This window comes from Brassica napus, chromosome C2 (genome assembly GCF_020379485.1).
Source record: "Brassica napus cultivar Da-Ae chromosome C2, Da-Ae, whole genome shotgun sequence".
Classification (NCBI taxonomy): Eukaryota; Viridiplantae; Streptophyta; class Magnoliopsida; order Brassicales; family Brassicaceae; genus Brassica; species Brassica napus.
The window spans coordinates 356,662-369,529 of record NC_063445.1 but is presented as its reverse complement, the minus strand read 5'-3'; the positions used below and the strand labels follow the sequence as shown (position 1 = coordinate 369,529).

The 12,868-nt window shown below is 33.1% G+C and overlaps 3 protein-coding genes and 1 pseudogene across 3 annotated transcripts; 2 read left to right on the top strand and 2 right to left on the bottom strand.

Moving 5' to 3' along the window:
• The first annotated feature begins 1,308 nt into the window (after positions 1 to 1,308).
• On the top strand, positions 1,309 to 2,414 carry LOC106425286 (zinc finger protein ZAT5-like). The gene has a single exon (XM_013866019.3). The coding sequence runs from the start codon at positions 1,467 to 1,469 to the stop codon at positions 2,271 to 2,273; it is 807 nt and encodes a 268-aa protein (XP_013721473.1). The 5' UTR covers positions 1,309 to 1,466; the 3' UTR covers positions 2,274 to 2,414.
• Positions 2,415 to 5,031: 2,617 nt separating this feature from the next.
• LOC106425287 (ras-related protein RABC2a-like) lies at positions 5,032 to 6,616 on the bottom strand. The gene is made up of 6 exons (XM_013866020.2): positions 6,308 to 6,616; positions 5,931 to 5,999; positions 5,782 to 5,847; positions 5,587 to 5,708; positions 5,372 to 5,500; positions 5,032 to 5,300 (listed from the first exon to the last, which is right to left on the bottom strand). The coding sequence occupies exons 1-6, from the start codon at positions 6,441 to 6,443 to the stop codon at positions 5,184 to 5,186; spliced, it is 639 nt and encodes a 212-aa protein (XP_013721474.1). The 5' UTR covers positions 6,444 to 6,616; the 3' UTR covers positions 5,032 to 5,183.
• A 2,058-nt stretch (positions 6,617 to 8,674) lies between these two features.
• Positions 8,675 to 9,448, top strand: LOC106359556 (annotated as a pseudogene).
• A 1,013-nt stretch (positions 9,449 to 10,461) lies between these two features.
• On the bottom strand, positions 10,462 to 12,854 carry LOC111208457 (polyadenylate-binding protein, cytoplasmic and nuclear-like). The gene is made up of 3 exons (XM_022707426.2): positions 11,163 to 12,854; positions 10,793 to 11,058; positions 10,462 to 10,710 (listed from the first exon to the last, which is right to left on the bottom strand). Exons 1-3 carry the CDS (start codon positions 11,255 to 11,257, stop codon positions 10,634 to 10,636), a joined length of 438 nt encoding a protein of 145 aa, XP_022563147.1. The 5' UTR covers positions 11,258 to 12,854; the 3' UTR covers positions 10,462 to 10,633.
• Positions 12,855 to 12,868: the final 14 nt, after the last annotated feature.

The following is a 12,868-nucleotide window of genomic DNA, read 5'->3' as shown; positions in this document are numbered from 1 at the left end:
TAATTATCATAGAACCAAAGACAACTAATTTTGTGGAATTTACATTGAAGTTTTTCCACAAATGACTGACCACCGAGTTAGTCTTATACTACAAGACTCTATAAAACAATATAACTAAATATTTTTTAAAAGTATTTAGAAACTAAGATAAGAGAGTTAATTCACTGAATGCATATTATTAGCTAATCATAAGATTAATAATGGTTTTATCAAATAATTGGGTGATAAAAAAAACAATGTATCTTAGAAAGAGGCGCAAACATAGGGAGTGTGATATTATATATTTAATACATTATTACTAATATCATTATAATTTAATAGCTTATGATCATGATTCATAGTGTTGTGTTGTGTAATTGTGAGTTGGCTCAACTGCACATGAACTACTCAGAACCCAAAATTCGAATGCCTTTTACTTTACATATGATTAGTTTAATTATATAATCAGGTAGTTAAGTTCAGTGTACATAATCCACAATGATTAGTAGTACTATGATACAATTTCGGAAGTGAAATGGTATTTTAAAGTCAAGTCATATACTATATATTTGGTGGGTTAAGTATGTATCATATATTTGGATTAAAATCTTAGATGTAATTCATTTTGGTATGTGGACTTAATCATGTGTTTTGGTACTATTACTATATGTTGCTTGTTAAGTGTTGTATTTGTGGATAAAACGATTAAAGATGGAGTGTAAATGATAATGTAGATTAGAAAACAAACATAGTTAGCTAGGGTGCTTGACAAAGAGAAGGAAAAAAAATGCAATTTAATTATCACTTGATATAGTATTTACATTTTGCCAAGTGTCAAAATTGCAGTTTTCTTTTGGAATTTCCCTACTCAAATTATAGAATGACATTCTTCTTTTAGTAGCAAAAAAAGTCTAAATAACACTTCTACATACACATATCTAAGTAAATTAATCATGCTTGTGCCACTTCTTCAAGTAGATTAAATTTAGTCATTAAAACTTTTCTACTAGGATAAGTTCTGACACATAATCCAATTTTTTTTGTTGGAAATTATAATATGAAATGAAGAAGTTTTCATAAGTATAATTAAATTTTATAGATACCAATTAAATTGGATTTGATCCATAAGAGAAGCAAAACAAAGTTAATTCAAATAATTGAAAGAAAAAAAAAACAAGGGGGGGGGGAGAAACAAGTGGTTCCAGGCTTGCAAACCAAAACTTCCAGAAAGGAATCCTTCACCAAAAGTTATTTGGGGGTTTGCTTCTTTTCTCATCCTTTCTCTTACCTTTCATTACATATATACTCTATATATATATATATATAAGAGTACTGTGTGTATAAGCAAATACAATCATAATATATATATAGAGATAGATACTTAGACATATAAACCAAACCCACCAAACATTCTTTGATACTTTTCTCCAAAAATACATATCTCTCTTGCGTTCTTGTAATAGAGCCAAAATCAAAAGCGGAGGATCATGACAAGTTTTCATGAGGAGACGCGTCTAGTACTCCTCACCAAGGGGAAACGAACCAAACGTCCTCGATCTTCGTCTCCTCATATGAACGCAGAAGCAGTGTCCGGCGTTTGCAGCGAGGACCGATCACTAGAGGCAAAAGAAGGAGCTGGTGAAGTTGAATTCCAGGGAGCAACGGACGAAGACCAAGACATGGCGAATTGTCTGATGCTATTGTCGCAAGGACATAAAGAAAAGAGTAGTGGCGATCATTCATCGACGCTGAAGATTGGTTTCTTGACAGACAAGAAACCGGTGGCTTCTCTAGGTTTAGGGCTAGACGGTGTTTACCAGTGCAAAACGTGTGATAAAAGCTTCCACTCGTTTCAAGCGCTAGGAGGACACAGGGCTAGCCATAAGAAGCCCAAACGCGACGAGAAGAACTCTGCGTCCGCGGTTGAAACGGTGGAATCTGCAGAAGCTGTAGGAAGCTTTCTTTCTCTGCAAGTAAGTAGCAGTGATGGTAGCAAGAAACCTGAAAAGACACATGAATGTTCGATCTGCAAGGCCGAGTTTTCTTCAGGACAAGCTTTGGGAGGTCATATGAGGAGACATAGAGGTTTAAACGTAAACGCAAATGCTACTTCAATAACAAAAGCCGTGTTATCATCAAGTCATCACCAAGAACCAATACGGCCAAAGAACTTTCTTGAGTTGGACCTGAACCTTCCAGCGCCAGAAGATGAACCAAAATTCGTGTTTGCGTCCAAAGATCAGATGCTTCTCTTCGCGTCTGCGTCCAATTCTTTGATTGATTGTCATCACTAACTAAGTAGTTCTTGTAATTACTTGTTTTTACCTTGACATGTTAATCACTAACCCTTCTATACTCTTATTATTATTGTTATTATCCAATATTGATTCTTGTAATTTGACATTGATTGAATTAACTTCAGATTATTTCGTTTATTAAGTTTTACCATATACTATTTTCTTGAATGTGGTATATATATATATATATATATATATTAGGAGAATTCATAATTGGCACATTTCCAAGAACTACCAATATATATATACAATATATATAGTTAATACTTAACTTTGAGAGAATGATTAAAGATGCTGATGAGGTTGTTCCTTGGAGAGTGGAAGAAGCATGTGACGATGACTTTCATATAAAGTCACTTCGTTTGTTAGCCGCCACTAACACCTTTCGATACACTTTACTTCCGTTTGGCGTTGTTCGTTTTATTTTTCTTTCAGATTTTTAATACATTTATTATTTCATTTTGGATTAAAGTATATCATTTCATTAGAAGTGTATGTTTCATTAGATAAATTTAAGAGACGGAATCTGAAGTGCATGTCTAATGTAGAAATCCATGCATCTACTTCATCCCCAACAGAAAATCTTCAATCACTAAACCAAAAGCATGATTAAAGTTCATCAGAAATATCAAGAGTGTGTTATAAAAACATTTGAACGTGGCAAATTTTTAATTTACCAATGGAGAATACATTGCCCAATATCATGCGAATCACATATGTCAAAACATTGAGTAATTTAAATTTTTGTTGTTGTTATATAAAAAATACGCTATGCATATGTATTAAAAGGTTGAACATAATAATATTTTATAGTTTTGAAAGACATATATAGTTCATTAAAAAGTTTAAGTAATAATTCAAAAATCATTTCTTACAAGTTTGTTACCTTCTAAAATTTTATAGATATACATAGTGCAATGTCTTTTAGAAATAGGAGCTGATACTACGCTACGTTACGTATCTTTTCTGGTCTAATGGCATCTCTGTATCGATCATGTCATGCCTTTATAGTGTCGTCTATATATGACTCACGTATATATTTGCTTTTGTTAAAATGACACATCTACATTTCTCTTTTGGTAAATATGAACGTGAATCACATGAATAATTAAGTACATGGTATTATCAACGGAGACAAGTGAATATTCCTAACATTTCGAAAGGACTTAACATTTATACCAAAAAAAAAAACATTTCGAAAGGATTAAAAGAAGTTTTTTTTTGGTGAAATGTAAAGATATGATGAAAACATGTGTTGAAAACATCGATGCCATGTAGTGATTGACGACGGTTTCAAAGATCAGTCGTTACTTACTAATTTGGGATAAACTCAAAAGATAATGTGTTCCCTATCATCTTGAAAGTAAAACCTTGTATATTTACACGTATATCATTTAGGCAAAGAGGCGTGACAAATCCAATGTTTTAATTCGTAAGGTTATGTTTGTATAGACTATTGATAGTGGATGATTAAAATGATCTAGTAAATGGAGACCCTTCTTAAATAAGTTTATGTACATGTGATTAAGAATAATATTTTGTAGAATAATTGTATATACCGATAAATACAGTATAGTAACCACGCCTAAGTGTAAACAGAGCTCTGGCATGATTGGATACTTTGCTGGATACGCTGGCATACGACGTACAAACAACAAAGCAACCGTTTCCACCCACCAGAAAACTCTATTGTTCTGCTGTTGTACACTGCACCGACCTCACCAGATTACAACAATCAATTCATTTTTTTCTTTCAGCTCCCGAATTTCCGAAATATCCTACAATTACCCCAAATGTTTATACATTCATCATTTTCTGCTCTTACCATTCATTCTATCTTTTTCTTTGGGATCAAACTCTTATCATTCTATCTAGTTATACTTTTTCTGAACCATTATAAACAAGAAAATTAGCAAATTTGTGTTTTCTTTAAAGTCATTAGAAATTTCACTGGCTAGATAGTGGTAAATGTGGTAAATGTGTTAGTGTTTATCCTGCTTTTAGATTGAACTAAATTTAAGTTTGTAGAGTTACTTTAATATATTATAAAAATTCAAATATAATCTGAGTTGATTTTCGGTTTAAATTCATCTTTCAATAAAATTATATTTTCTTAAACATATAAGAGGGCTATTGATGTTGACGTGAGATCTTAAAACGAATACATTGAGTTGAAAACTTTAATCTCTTAACTGAATATTAATATATGAGGCCAGCAATTGAAAATATTTAGAATTTTTTATTAGTTATTTCTGTAAAGATTTTTTTTCAATAAAAATAAAATAAAAAATGACGAGAAGAATATTTTATTTAAGATACTAACAAAAATGTGAAATTATATTTACAGATGTCATATAATTAATTTTATTTCAGTTAGAAAAATAAATTAGATAACTAAAATTTGACAAAATGTTATAGTTGGTTAAATTTTACTAAAAACATAATATAATATTGTATCTAATTAGAGTATCAAACCAATATACTGCTCTTAATTATGTCTCAATTCAAATTGTTCCTGTGTTGTTACTTAGACTAGTAGGAAATCTTATTGATGCTCTTGATCTTTATGTCTAATTTGCTATCTTGGAAGACTATATTTGTTTAAATCAATGTCAAGGCTTTGAATTTTTGTAAATCAGACTGTTATAGTGTGTACAAAACTGACTTAACTCTTCAAATAAGGATCATCATCTTCCCACTTGAATGGAAAGGTGTTCTCTAATTGAATATAAGTTTGAGCCACCATAAACAGAGATTTGAAGAATGACTGGATAGGGTTGATGATTCACTCTATTATGATGTTATTACAAATCTCATTTCAGAAGCAAAAGAAGAACACAGTAGAAATCCCACAAATTTACAGAAGAAAACTAACATTATGTTACACACAAACGAGGCCACCTCGACTCAAGAGCTGCAACAGCCTGCTTGAGGAGTAGTCTGGTGTTCTGATGAGTTTTGCTTCAAGATGTTTCTCTTCACAGCACTTGATCCTTCTTCCAAAAGACTAGGTACCTCCATTATCTGTTAAAACATTCTCTGTTATATATATCAATCCCCTTATCCTTTGGATCTAAAGCTATTAAGGATCTTACCTTCAAAGCCAGCTCTTCAAAACACTGTTCCACGTTTTGTCGAGTTCTAGCACTACACTCAAGAAACATGCACTTGAGTTCTTTCGCTAGCGCAATCCCTTCTTCTCTGCTAACTCCTCTCTCAGATTCCTATAATCATCACATGTGTTTCATCAAAGACAAGTATACAACCACCAAACGAGAACAAAGTTGTGTAATTTGGATTGTAAACTCACTCTATCGACTTTGTTACCAACAAGCATAGTAACGCAATCTTGGTTAGTGGAGTAAAGCTCAATCTCCTTACTCCAAACATCTACTAAGTTTGTAAACGTCTCTCTCCTCGTCACATCATAAACTACATTTCACCAATAAAACATTAACTAAACAGTCTCCTGTCATTGATTGATATGATGATAATGGGATATTACCGAGAATGATTCCTTGGGCGCCTCTGTAGTAAGAGCTCGTCAGTGTTCTAAACCGTTCCTGTCCAGCTACAAGAACAGAACCGAGACTGTTAAATTATTTTCCTTATGAAAATAAATAAAATAAACTTTTAAGTAAAAGAATCACCCACCTGTGTCCCAGATTGTGAGTTTCAGTCTTTTGTCTCCTACTGTCAACTGTTTGATCTTGAAATCAACACCTAATTTAGGTAATAATTAGATTAATGTTTTCAACAAAGTAATACAAGTCGGACTCGGATCCGACAAAACAGATTTCCACAGACCAAACCAAAATAAGAGACCCAGACAGCTAGATTCTTCAGACAGGACATGCTTAGTAGTACTATCAAAGATAAATGTGATCATTAAACAGAGAATGTCCAACAAAAAGCAGCCAGATGATCATTAAATTCAAGCTCAGCCAGATGTATTGGGAACAACTGTTTCATCAAACAACACACAAAACGAAAGAGAGAACACAAGTTTCAAAAAAAGAAAAAAAAAGTACCGATGGTAGGAGCAAGATCTTCAACGGTGTTGGAGATGAAGCTGACAAGCAAACTGCTTTTACCAACACCAGAATCTCCGATCAACAATATCTTAAACGACAGATCGTATCCACTTTGCCCTGAAGACGATCCCATTCTCTTACAAAAAAAACAAGCTTTGCTTGATCTCTCTCTCACTCGGATAAGAACAATGTAGATCAATTTAACAAACTACAAAAAGGTGATTCCTTTTGATAAAAATATTAGATATATTTTTTTAAAAAAATATTAGATATGAATCTATATAGCTGTCTGTAGTGCTAATGATGATGATAGATGATGCCTTTATCGTTGATGATTACGTCTATGTCTCTGTTTTATAAGTAGAAAAATATAAACTTTATTGCCCGTGTATGAATGACGCAAACAGAATTAAATCAAAAATAAATTGGAGATTATTATATTCTTTACGGAGAAGATGGAACACGCCTGAGAGACAGTAACCGTTCCTTTGGTTCTTTGCTTCACTCAAACGTCTTGCACTTGTGTTTAATGGGCTATTACCTTATTGGGCCACAGCTTTTTAACTCGTGGGCTTTGATTAGACAAATTTGATTAAATCTAAGCATCTTATTAAAATGTTTAAAAACAGAGGTCTTAGCTGTAACTGGATCCATTTCATGCGCATTGCTGTAAGAAACGCTATTTTAAGATTTTGCTATATTTATAGCATGTTCGATTCTCTTAGTGATCAGTGTTTTGCACAAGTTACAGTGAGCAGTGTCTCAATGCTACTTAGCTTTGGGGATGCCATTGCTAGGAGCAAGAGATCTCCAGAAAAGTTGTTTTTGTACTCTTAGACATGTATCAGATCATACGGGAGCTTCATACAGAGGTAATGTTTTCATCATTTAAGTAGCCAAACACTCTTAAATGGAAAAACTTCTCTAGACTCAGCTTTTGGTGGATTTTTCTGATTTTTATTCTTGTTTTATTTGTTTTGAGCTTTGCTACATGCCTGATTCAATCTTATAAAATTTGTGTCCATGGGACAGATTGAGACAATATTCAAAGGTAAAAGCATGCGTTGAAATTAGAGATTCTGCTATGGGGTTGACAAAACGGTTAGCACAGACTGCTCATGAAACATTTGGTGATTTCGAAGAAGCTGTTGAAAAAGATGCTACGAAGACTGATGTTCTATTCTAGATGGGACTGTCCACCCACTAACAAGCTATGTCATCAATTATCTGCAAGGTTCATATTTTTTAAAATAAAATGTAAACATTTAAACCGATGATCGGTGTAGGCCTCTGGTTGAGAACGGGAAGAATCCGCAGAAGTACATAAAATATACAGCTGAAGATCTTGAGAGATTGTTGGGTGAGTTGTTTGAAGGAAAGTATATGAATGAACCACGACGGTAAAAAACAAACCACCAAAGCTAATTGTGTGTAAGTTAAAATTCTTTCAAACTCTTTTTTTCTTTGATCTTATTCGTTGCCATTATTGTATATGGAGTATGTACACTTTTCCTGTTTGATTGTATTCTTTTTAGTGACTGATAAGTGTGTAAATTCTCTTTTGCTTACGTTCACGTTCTTGAAATAATTCTAAAAGCACAAGGATATGACTTATGAGATCTCTTTAGTATGAAAGATTTCATCAAATATAAAGTTGAAATGAAGTTGTTTTAATTAAGTCGATTAGTAACTCGTAAGGACTTATAGAGAATTGGTTAAGTTCATAACAAAACAAAGAATTCTAAATTTAATGCACAAAAGAAATCAAATCATTTTTAAACAAATATGAAAACCGACCACAACCTTGTTCTTGAACAGACAAGACAATAGAGCTCTGTCGACATATGCATACCTAAGCCGAAAAAAGAGAGAAAGAAATCGTTTTTAATTAGTAAAATAATGCGTGATGAGATGGTTTTGTTGATTAATCACATGTTTGGTAATGGCATATTCCTTTTAGAAGATCCAAATTCTCCCAGCATCTTTACATGGCCTTGCTCATTTCCATCACCTCCTTCCACTTTTCCAAAAATAATAATAAACATAATAATTTGATTTATTTCAATGTCATCTTTACACCAATGACAATTCTTACTTTTATTCCCCTTTGCACCAATGATATATACATTTTATTTTAATTTTCCCATTTTTGTTGTTTTATACCCACTTTAAAATTTGGTATATACTCTGAACTCATATACAGTTCTACATGTCACTGCACTATTCACAAATAGTTTTAATGTCGGTATAAATAGATATACCAAATGTTATATTTGTATTCACTTTCAGGTACCATCTAAGAATAATAAAATAATTCATTATTAACAGACACGAAATACAGTGGTTACACTGAACTGATTAATAATTACAAAAAATGTGTTAAAAGAAAAAGCAGAAAGAACACTATGACTTGTGCAAGACAAAGTGTTCTCAATCTCTCTTTAAATGTGTCTACAAGACCAAACACAAAGAGAAAAATCCACTAAAACCCTAAAATCCATTGTTGAAATTCTCTTTGGCACAACACCAAACACACCATATATGGCCATCCCCTAAAGAAAGTGAAGATGAAGAACCCTCTGATCGATATGAAAGATCTCACCATAAAGGGTTTTGGGAGGTTTGGATTCTCTTTAGGGGATGGCCTAAACACACAAGAGTACTCACAAAAGGTAATTAAGAAGAAAGAAATATCTCTTGGAGACTATGATTACGAAAAATGAATTGTGTTTATGTAGGTGTTGTGTGAATGATAATCATCATCATCATTATCTTTATCATTATGGTGATGATGAGGATTGTGTGTGAATGGAGCGATGAAGATTGCATGAAGGTTGATGGAGACAAGCTTGATTTGTCTTTTGTTATCTCCCTCGTTAGGGCAACTTCGATCCTTTGGCAAGCTTCGGTTCCCCTCGGAATCAGCAGATTATTACTATCTTACTTACTCTCTTTGATCTCTTTGTCTATGTGCTTCGTTTAGTTTGTTTACAGTTTTTTTGCGTTAAGTGTCTTGAATTTTGTTATGTTTGTGCTTGAATGTGTGTGTGGTGTTGTAAACTTGTAATCCCCTGTGATGCACCACTCAAGTGTGTTCCCTATCTGTGTGAGGAATAAACGAATATTCGGTTTCTTACATCTCTAAACCACAGTGACAAAAAAAAAACCCATCTCTAAACCAATAAACTTTTCCACTCTTTTTTTTTGTTTTTAATGGTGTCTTCGAACAATATTTTTAGCAGTCTGTTTATCTGCAGCAGAAATACATTTAAGTTGGCCCATTGCCCATTGTTAAGCCCAATAATTGTCTAACTCATTTTGCCTATCTAAATCCTGTAAATTTTGAAACATTATAAGAACAAAAACCCAAAAGAGCCCTAACATTATAATTGTCTAAACATTATATGAACAAAAACCGAAAAGAGCCCTAAACCGTGTCTGTCTAAGAAAACCTAATGAATCATTCATGTGGCATATCTTGTTATAAAAGGTCGATCTATATAAAAAAAACGTAGGGATATTTATGATATGATAGATATGAAAGATCTGATAAAATAAAACCGATTAGTAATAACTAAAACCGTGTGTGGCAAGCTATCAAAGCTCTAATTAGCATTCATGAAACACTTGAAAATAAAACAACAAATCATCTTTTAGGTTTGTCAATATAAAAAGGGAATTTTATGACTTTAGGCAGAATAAACACCGCAGAAGATTCCTAAATGAACTATGCGTCTTCAACTTGGGCTCTTCGTTTTTCAACTCAGCTTTAAGACCAGACACCTCAGGCTCAAGTTTCTTGACTTCTTGTTTGACTTCCACAATCCGATCAGCTTCACAAGCATTATGTTTATTCCTCTCTAAGTAAGAGCGGTCTCTAGCTGCGATAACTCAATTTGTCTACGCAATTGTTGGTTCCTCATTATACCATTCTGGTGGCTCATCATCGCTATTGTTGCAGCACCCATGGTGAAAGCTTATAATAAACTTGGTGAAAGCTTACAAAGCTGAGCCAACCAGAAGACAATGCCGAGCCAAGGTAGTGTACCATTTCTTGATGTGAGCTCTTGCCAAATTCTTGGAAAAAAAATATACGACGCTTTCTCAACTGATTTATACTAACTTTTTTTTTCTGATTGAAAATTACAATGATATATAACATACTAAGTTTATTATTTTCAAGGGTTTTTACTGGAAATTTTTTCCTTTATGCTAATGCATTTTTGTAATTATAAGAACGGATCAACCTATCCTATATAACATATAAATTATGCAAATAACCTATGTAAGATTATTTTGTGTTCAAAAAAAAAAAAAAAAAACCTATGTAAGATTATTATATGTCTTGTCTTGACCTTCGTCGACCTTTGGTGTCCTCTCGACGTATATAATCTTCTGACCTATTCGTCAAATAATTACAAAAATATACTACATTAAAACCGTAAGACGTAATAATAATCAAATTTAGCCTTGAATGGTTACCTATTAACCTTCCGTTCATATGTTCAACAGCTTGTTCAGCGCTATGCGTGCTTTCAAACTCAACGAAAGCAAATCCTCGCGACTCTCCTCTGTAATCCTTTGCTAGAATCGATCTTGTAATCTTTCCGAAACCCGATAACATCTGAATCAATATTCCCTCAGAGACTCGTGGATCAAGATTTCCTATATACAAACTCTTGAACTGGCTTGGACAAGAAGAAGATTCGTTACAATCATCGTTGCTCATCTTTAGCTCTGTTCCATACCTTCATAGTAATAAATTTAATGTGTCTCAAGTATATATGTGGTGAATTCATATAGGCTTAAATGTATGAACTACCTAAATGGAGTGATTACAGTCCGTACAAACCTGTGGCGGAGGGGACAAGTCGGAAGATCATTAAGCATAGTTGTCAATACAAACACCGCCGTTACGAGCATCAATAAAAGCAGCGATGACGTCATTTTCCGCCAACAATTTTTACTGATTATATTTGTTGTACTCTGTTTTTATTATCACACCTCTCTCAAGAAGAGCATCAAATCAAAGACGGAAAAAGCGAAGATGGAGACTACTGTCTTGTATACATTTTCATGTATGTTAATGTATTTTTCTCATTTAGTGCATTTGCCGAATTAGAAATCCTATTTAATCTTTTTTAGTTAGTAGTAGGTCCAGATTTTAATTAATATGCTTTCTAATTCCATCCTATAAGACTTGCATGTGTTCTTACAGTTAAGAGGTCAGAGGTGGATAGAGATTCTTTTCCAACTATGGTGCTAAAATTAATACGTTTTCTCTCTATTTAATCCAAAAATTTTATTTATACAGATTTTATATTAACAAATTTGTTTTCATTTAAGGCTTCACTAAATTTGAAACAACTTTTTCCTCATTAGTATCCTTCAGAAATTAAAGTTGCTAAAAGTTGAAAATTGCATTCTTTTTTTTTTTGAACAACAGCTAATTATATTAAATAAAAGGTTCAGTACAAGATAGTGTGATCACATAACAGAGCATTCTTCGCCAACGAATCAGCTCGAGAGTTACATAATCTCGGAACGTGCGAGAAATAGATGAAAACAAAGGATGCAGATAGAAACTCGATGTCCTTGAGAACTCCATATAGCTCCATAGAAAATGTGTTCGAGTTGATAGCTCTAATGAGCTCGAGAGTCGGATCTAATCCAGCCTTCTATGAGAGCTTTGTGAGCCTTTTCTACTTATCTATGAATGGGCTATGTAGCCTTTTCTCATTTCAACTAGATTGGTTCAAGTGTCGTGGGCTCTACTAGCATCTATTGTAAGGTTTTGTAAAACATTGATGTTCTCTTGCATATCCTCTTTTCGGTTAAAAACAATAACTGACCAAAAAATATACGGAATATTAAAATTTTAAGGAAAACTATTTTTGATTAAATTTATCACATTTTGGTCAAATATTTAATTCACTTAAAATATTCATGTTTTCTTTTTGCTAAACGGTTTACGTGTATGTGTATTTGCATGGATGCTTATGGTTATGTGTTGTACCGTGTATTTATTTGAGCCCGGTGGAAATGAGTTCTTTGGAAAAATTTCCCATCAACATCAGATGGCGCCGTTAGTTACCGACGCACGAAGTAGGCTCAGATAGTAGACTTATGCATTATTGCGCTAAACTTTGTTTTGTGTGACGATTTAGTCAAAGGTTTTCGAGTTCGTGATGTTTGTTATTAGTGTCGAATGTCAATGTATTGTATTGTATCTGATATTTGGTAACAAAGAGAAAAGAGTTCAGTACTCACCACCAACCCACGGGTTTTGCGTGACAATTTTTTTATTCTAAAATAACGTGTAGATACTATGGTTTCTTAAATTGTTTGGCAGTGATTAAGCCATGACATATTGATATTTGACAAGACAACAAAACAAATAACATTACGTTGGTATTTTCTTGTTTGGTAGACATGTGTTTACTGTTATTTGTTGAAATTGACAAATAGTACTCCATTAACGGGACCATGCCTTATTACAAGTAATATATATGCATAAAATCAAAACTTGTTTTATTTGTTTGCTGTACAAGCGCCATA

Excerpts from the sequence above, each read along its gene's own strand:
- LOC106425286 (XM_013866019.3), top strand. The coding sequence starts at position 1,467 with ATGACAAGTTTTCATGAGGAGACGCGTCTAGTACTCCTCACCAAGGGG.
- LOC106425287 (XM_013866020.2), bottom strand. The coding sequence starts at position 6,443 with ATGGGATCGTCTTCAGGGCAAAGTGGATACGATCTGTCGTTTAAGATA. Across the intron at positions 6,000-6,307 it reads AGATCTTGCTCCTACCATCG|GTGTTGATTTCAAGATCAAA; the intron begins GTACTTTTTTTT and ends TACCTAAATTAG. Across the intron at positions 5,709-5,781 it reads CGCCCAAGGAATCATTCTCG|TTTATGATGTGACGAGGAGA; the intron begins GTAATATCCCAT and ends GGTGAAATGTAG.
- LOC111208457 (XM_022707426.2), bottom strand. The coding sequence starts at position 11,257 with ATGACGTCATCGCTGCTTTTATTGATGCTCGTAACGGCGGTGTTTGTA. Across the intron at positions 11,059-11,162 it reads ACTTGTCCCCTCCGCCACAG|GTATGGAACAGAGCTAAAGA; the intron begins GTTTGTACGGAC and ends ATTACTATGAAG. Across the intron at positions 10,711-10,792 it reads TATGAACGGAAGGTTAATAG|GTCAGAAGATTATATACGTC; the intron begins GTAACCATTCAA and ends TTTGACGAATAG.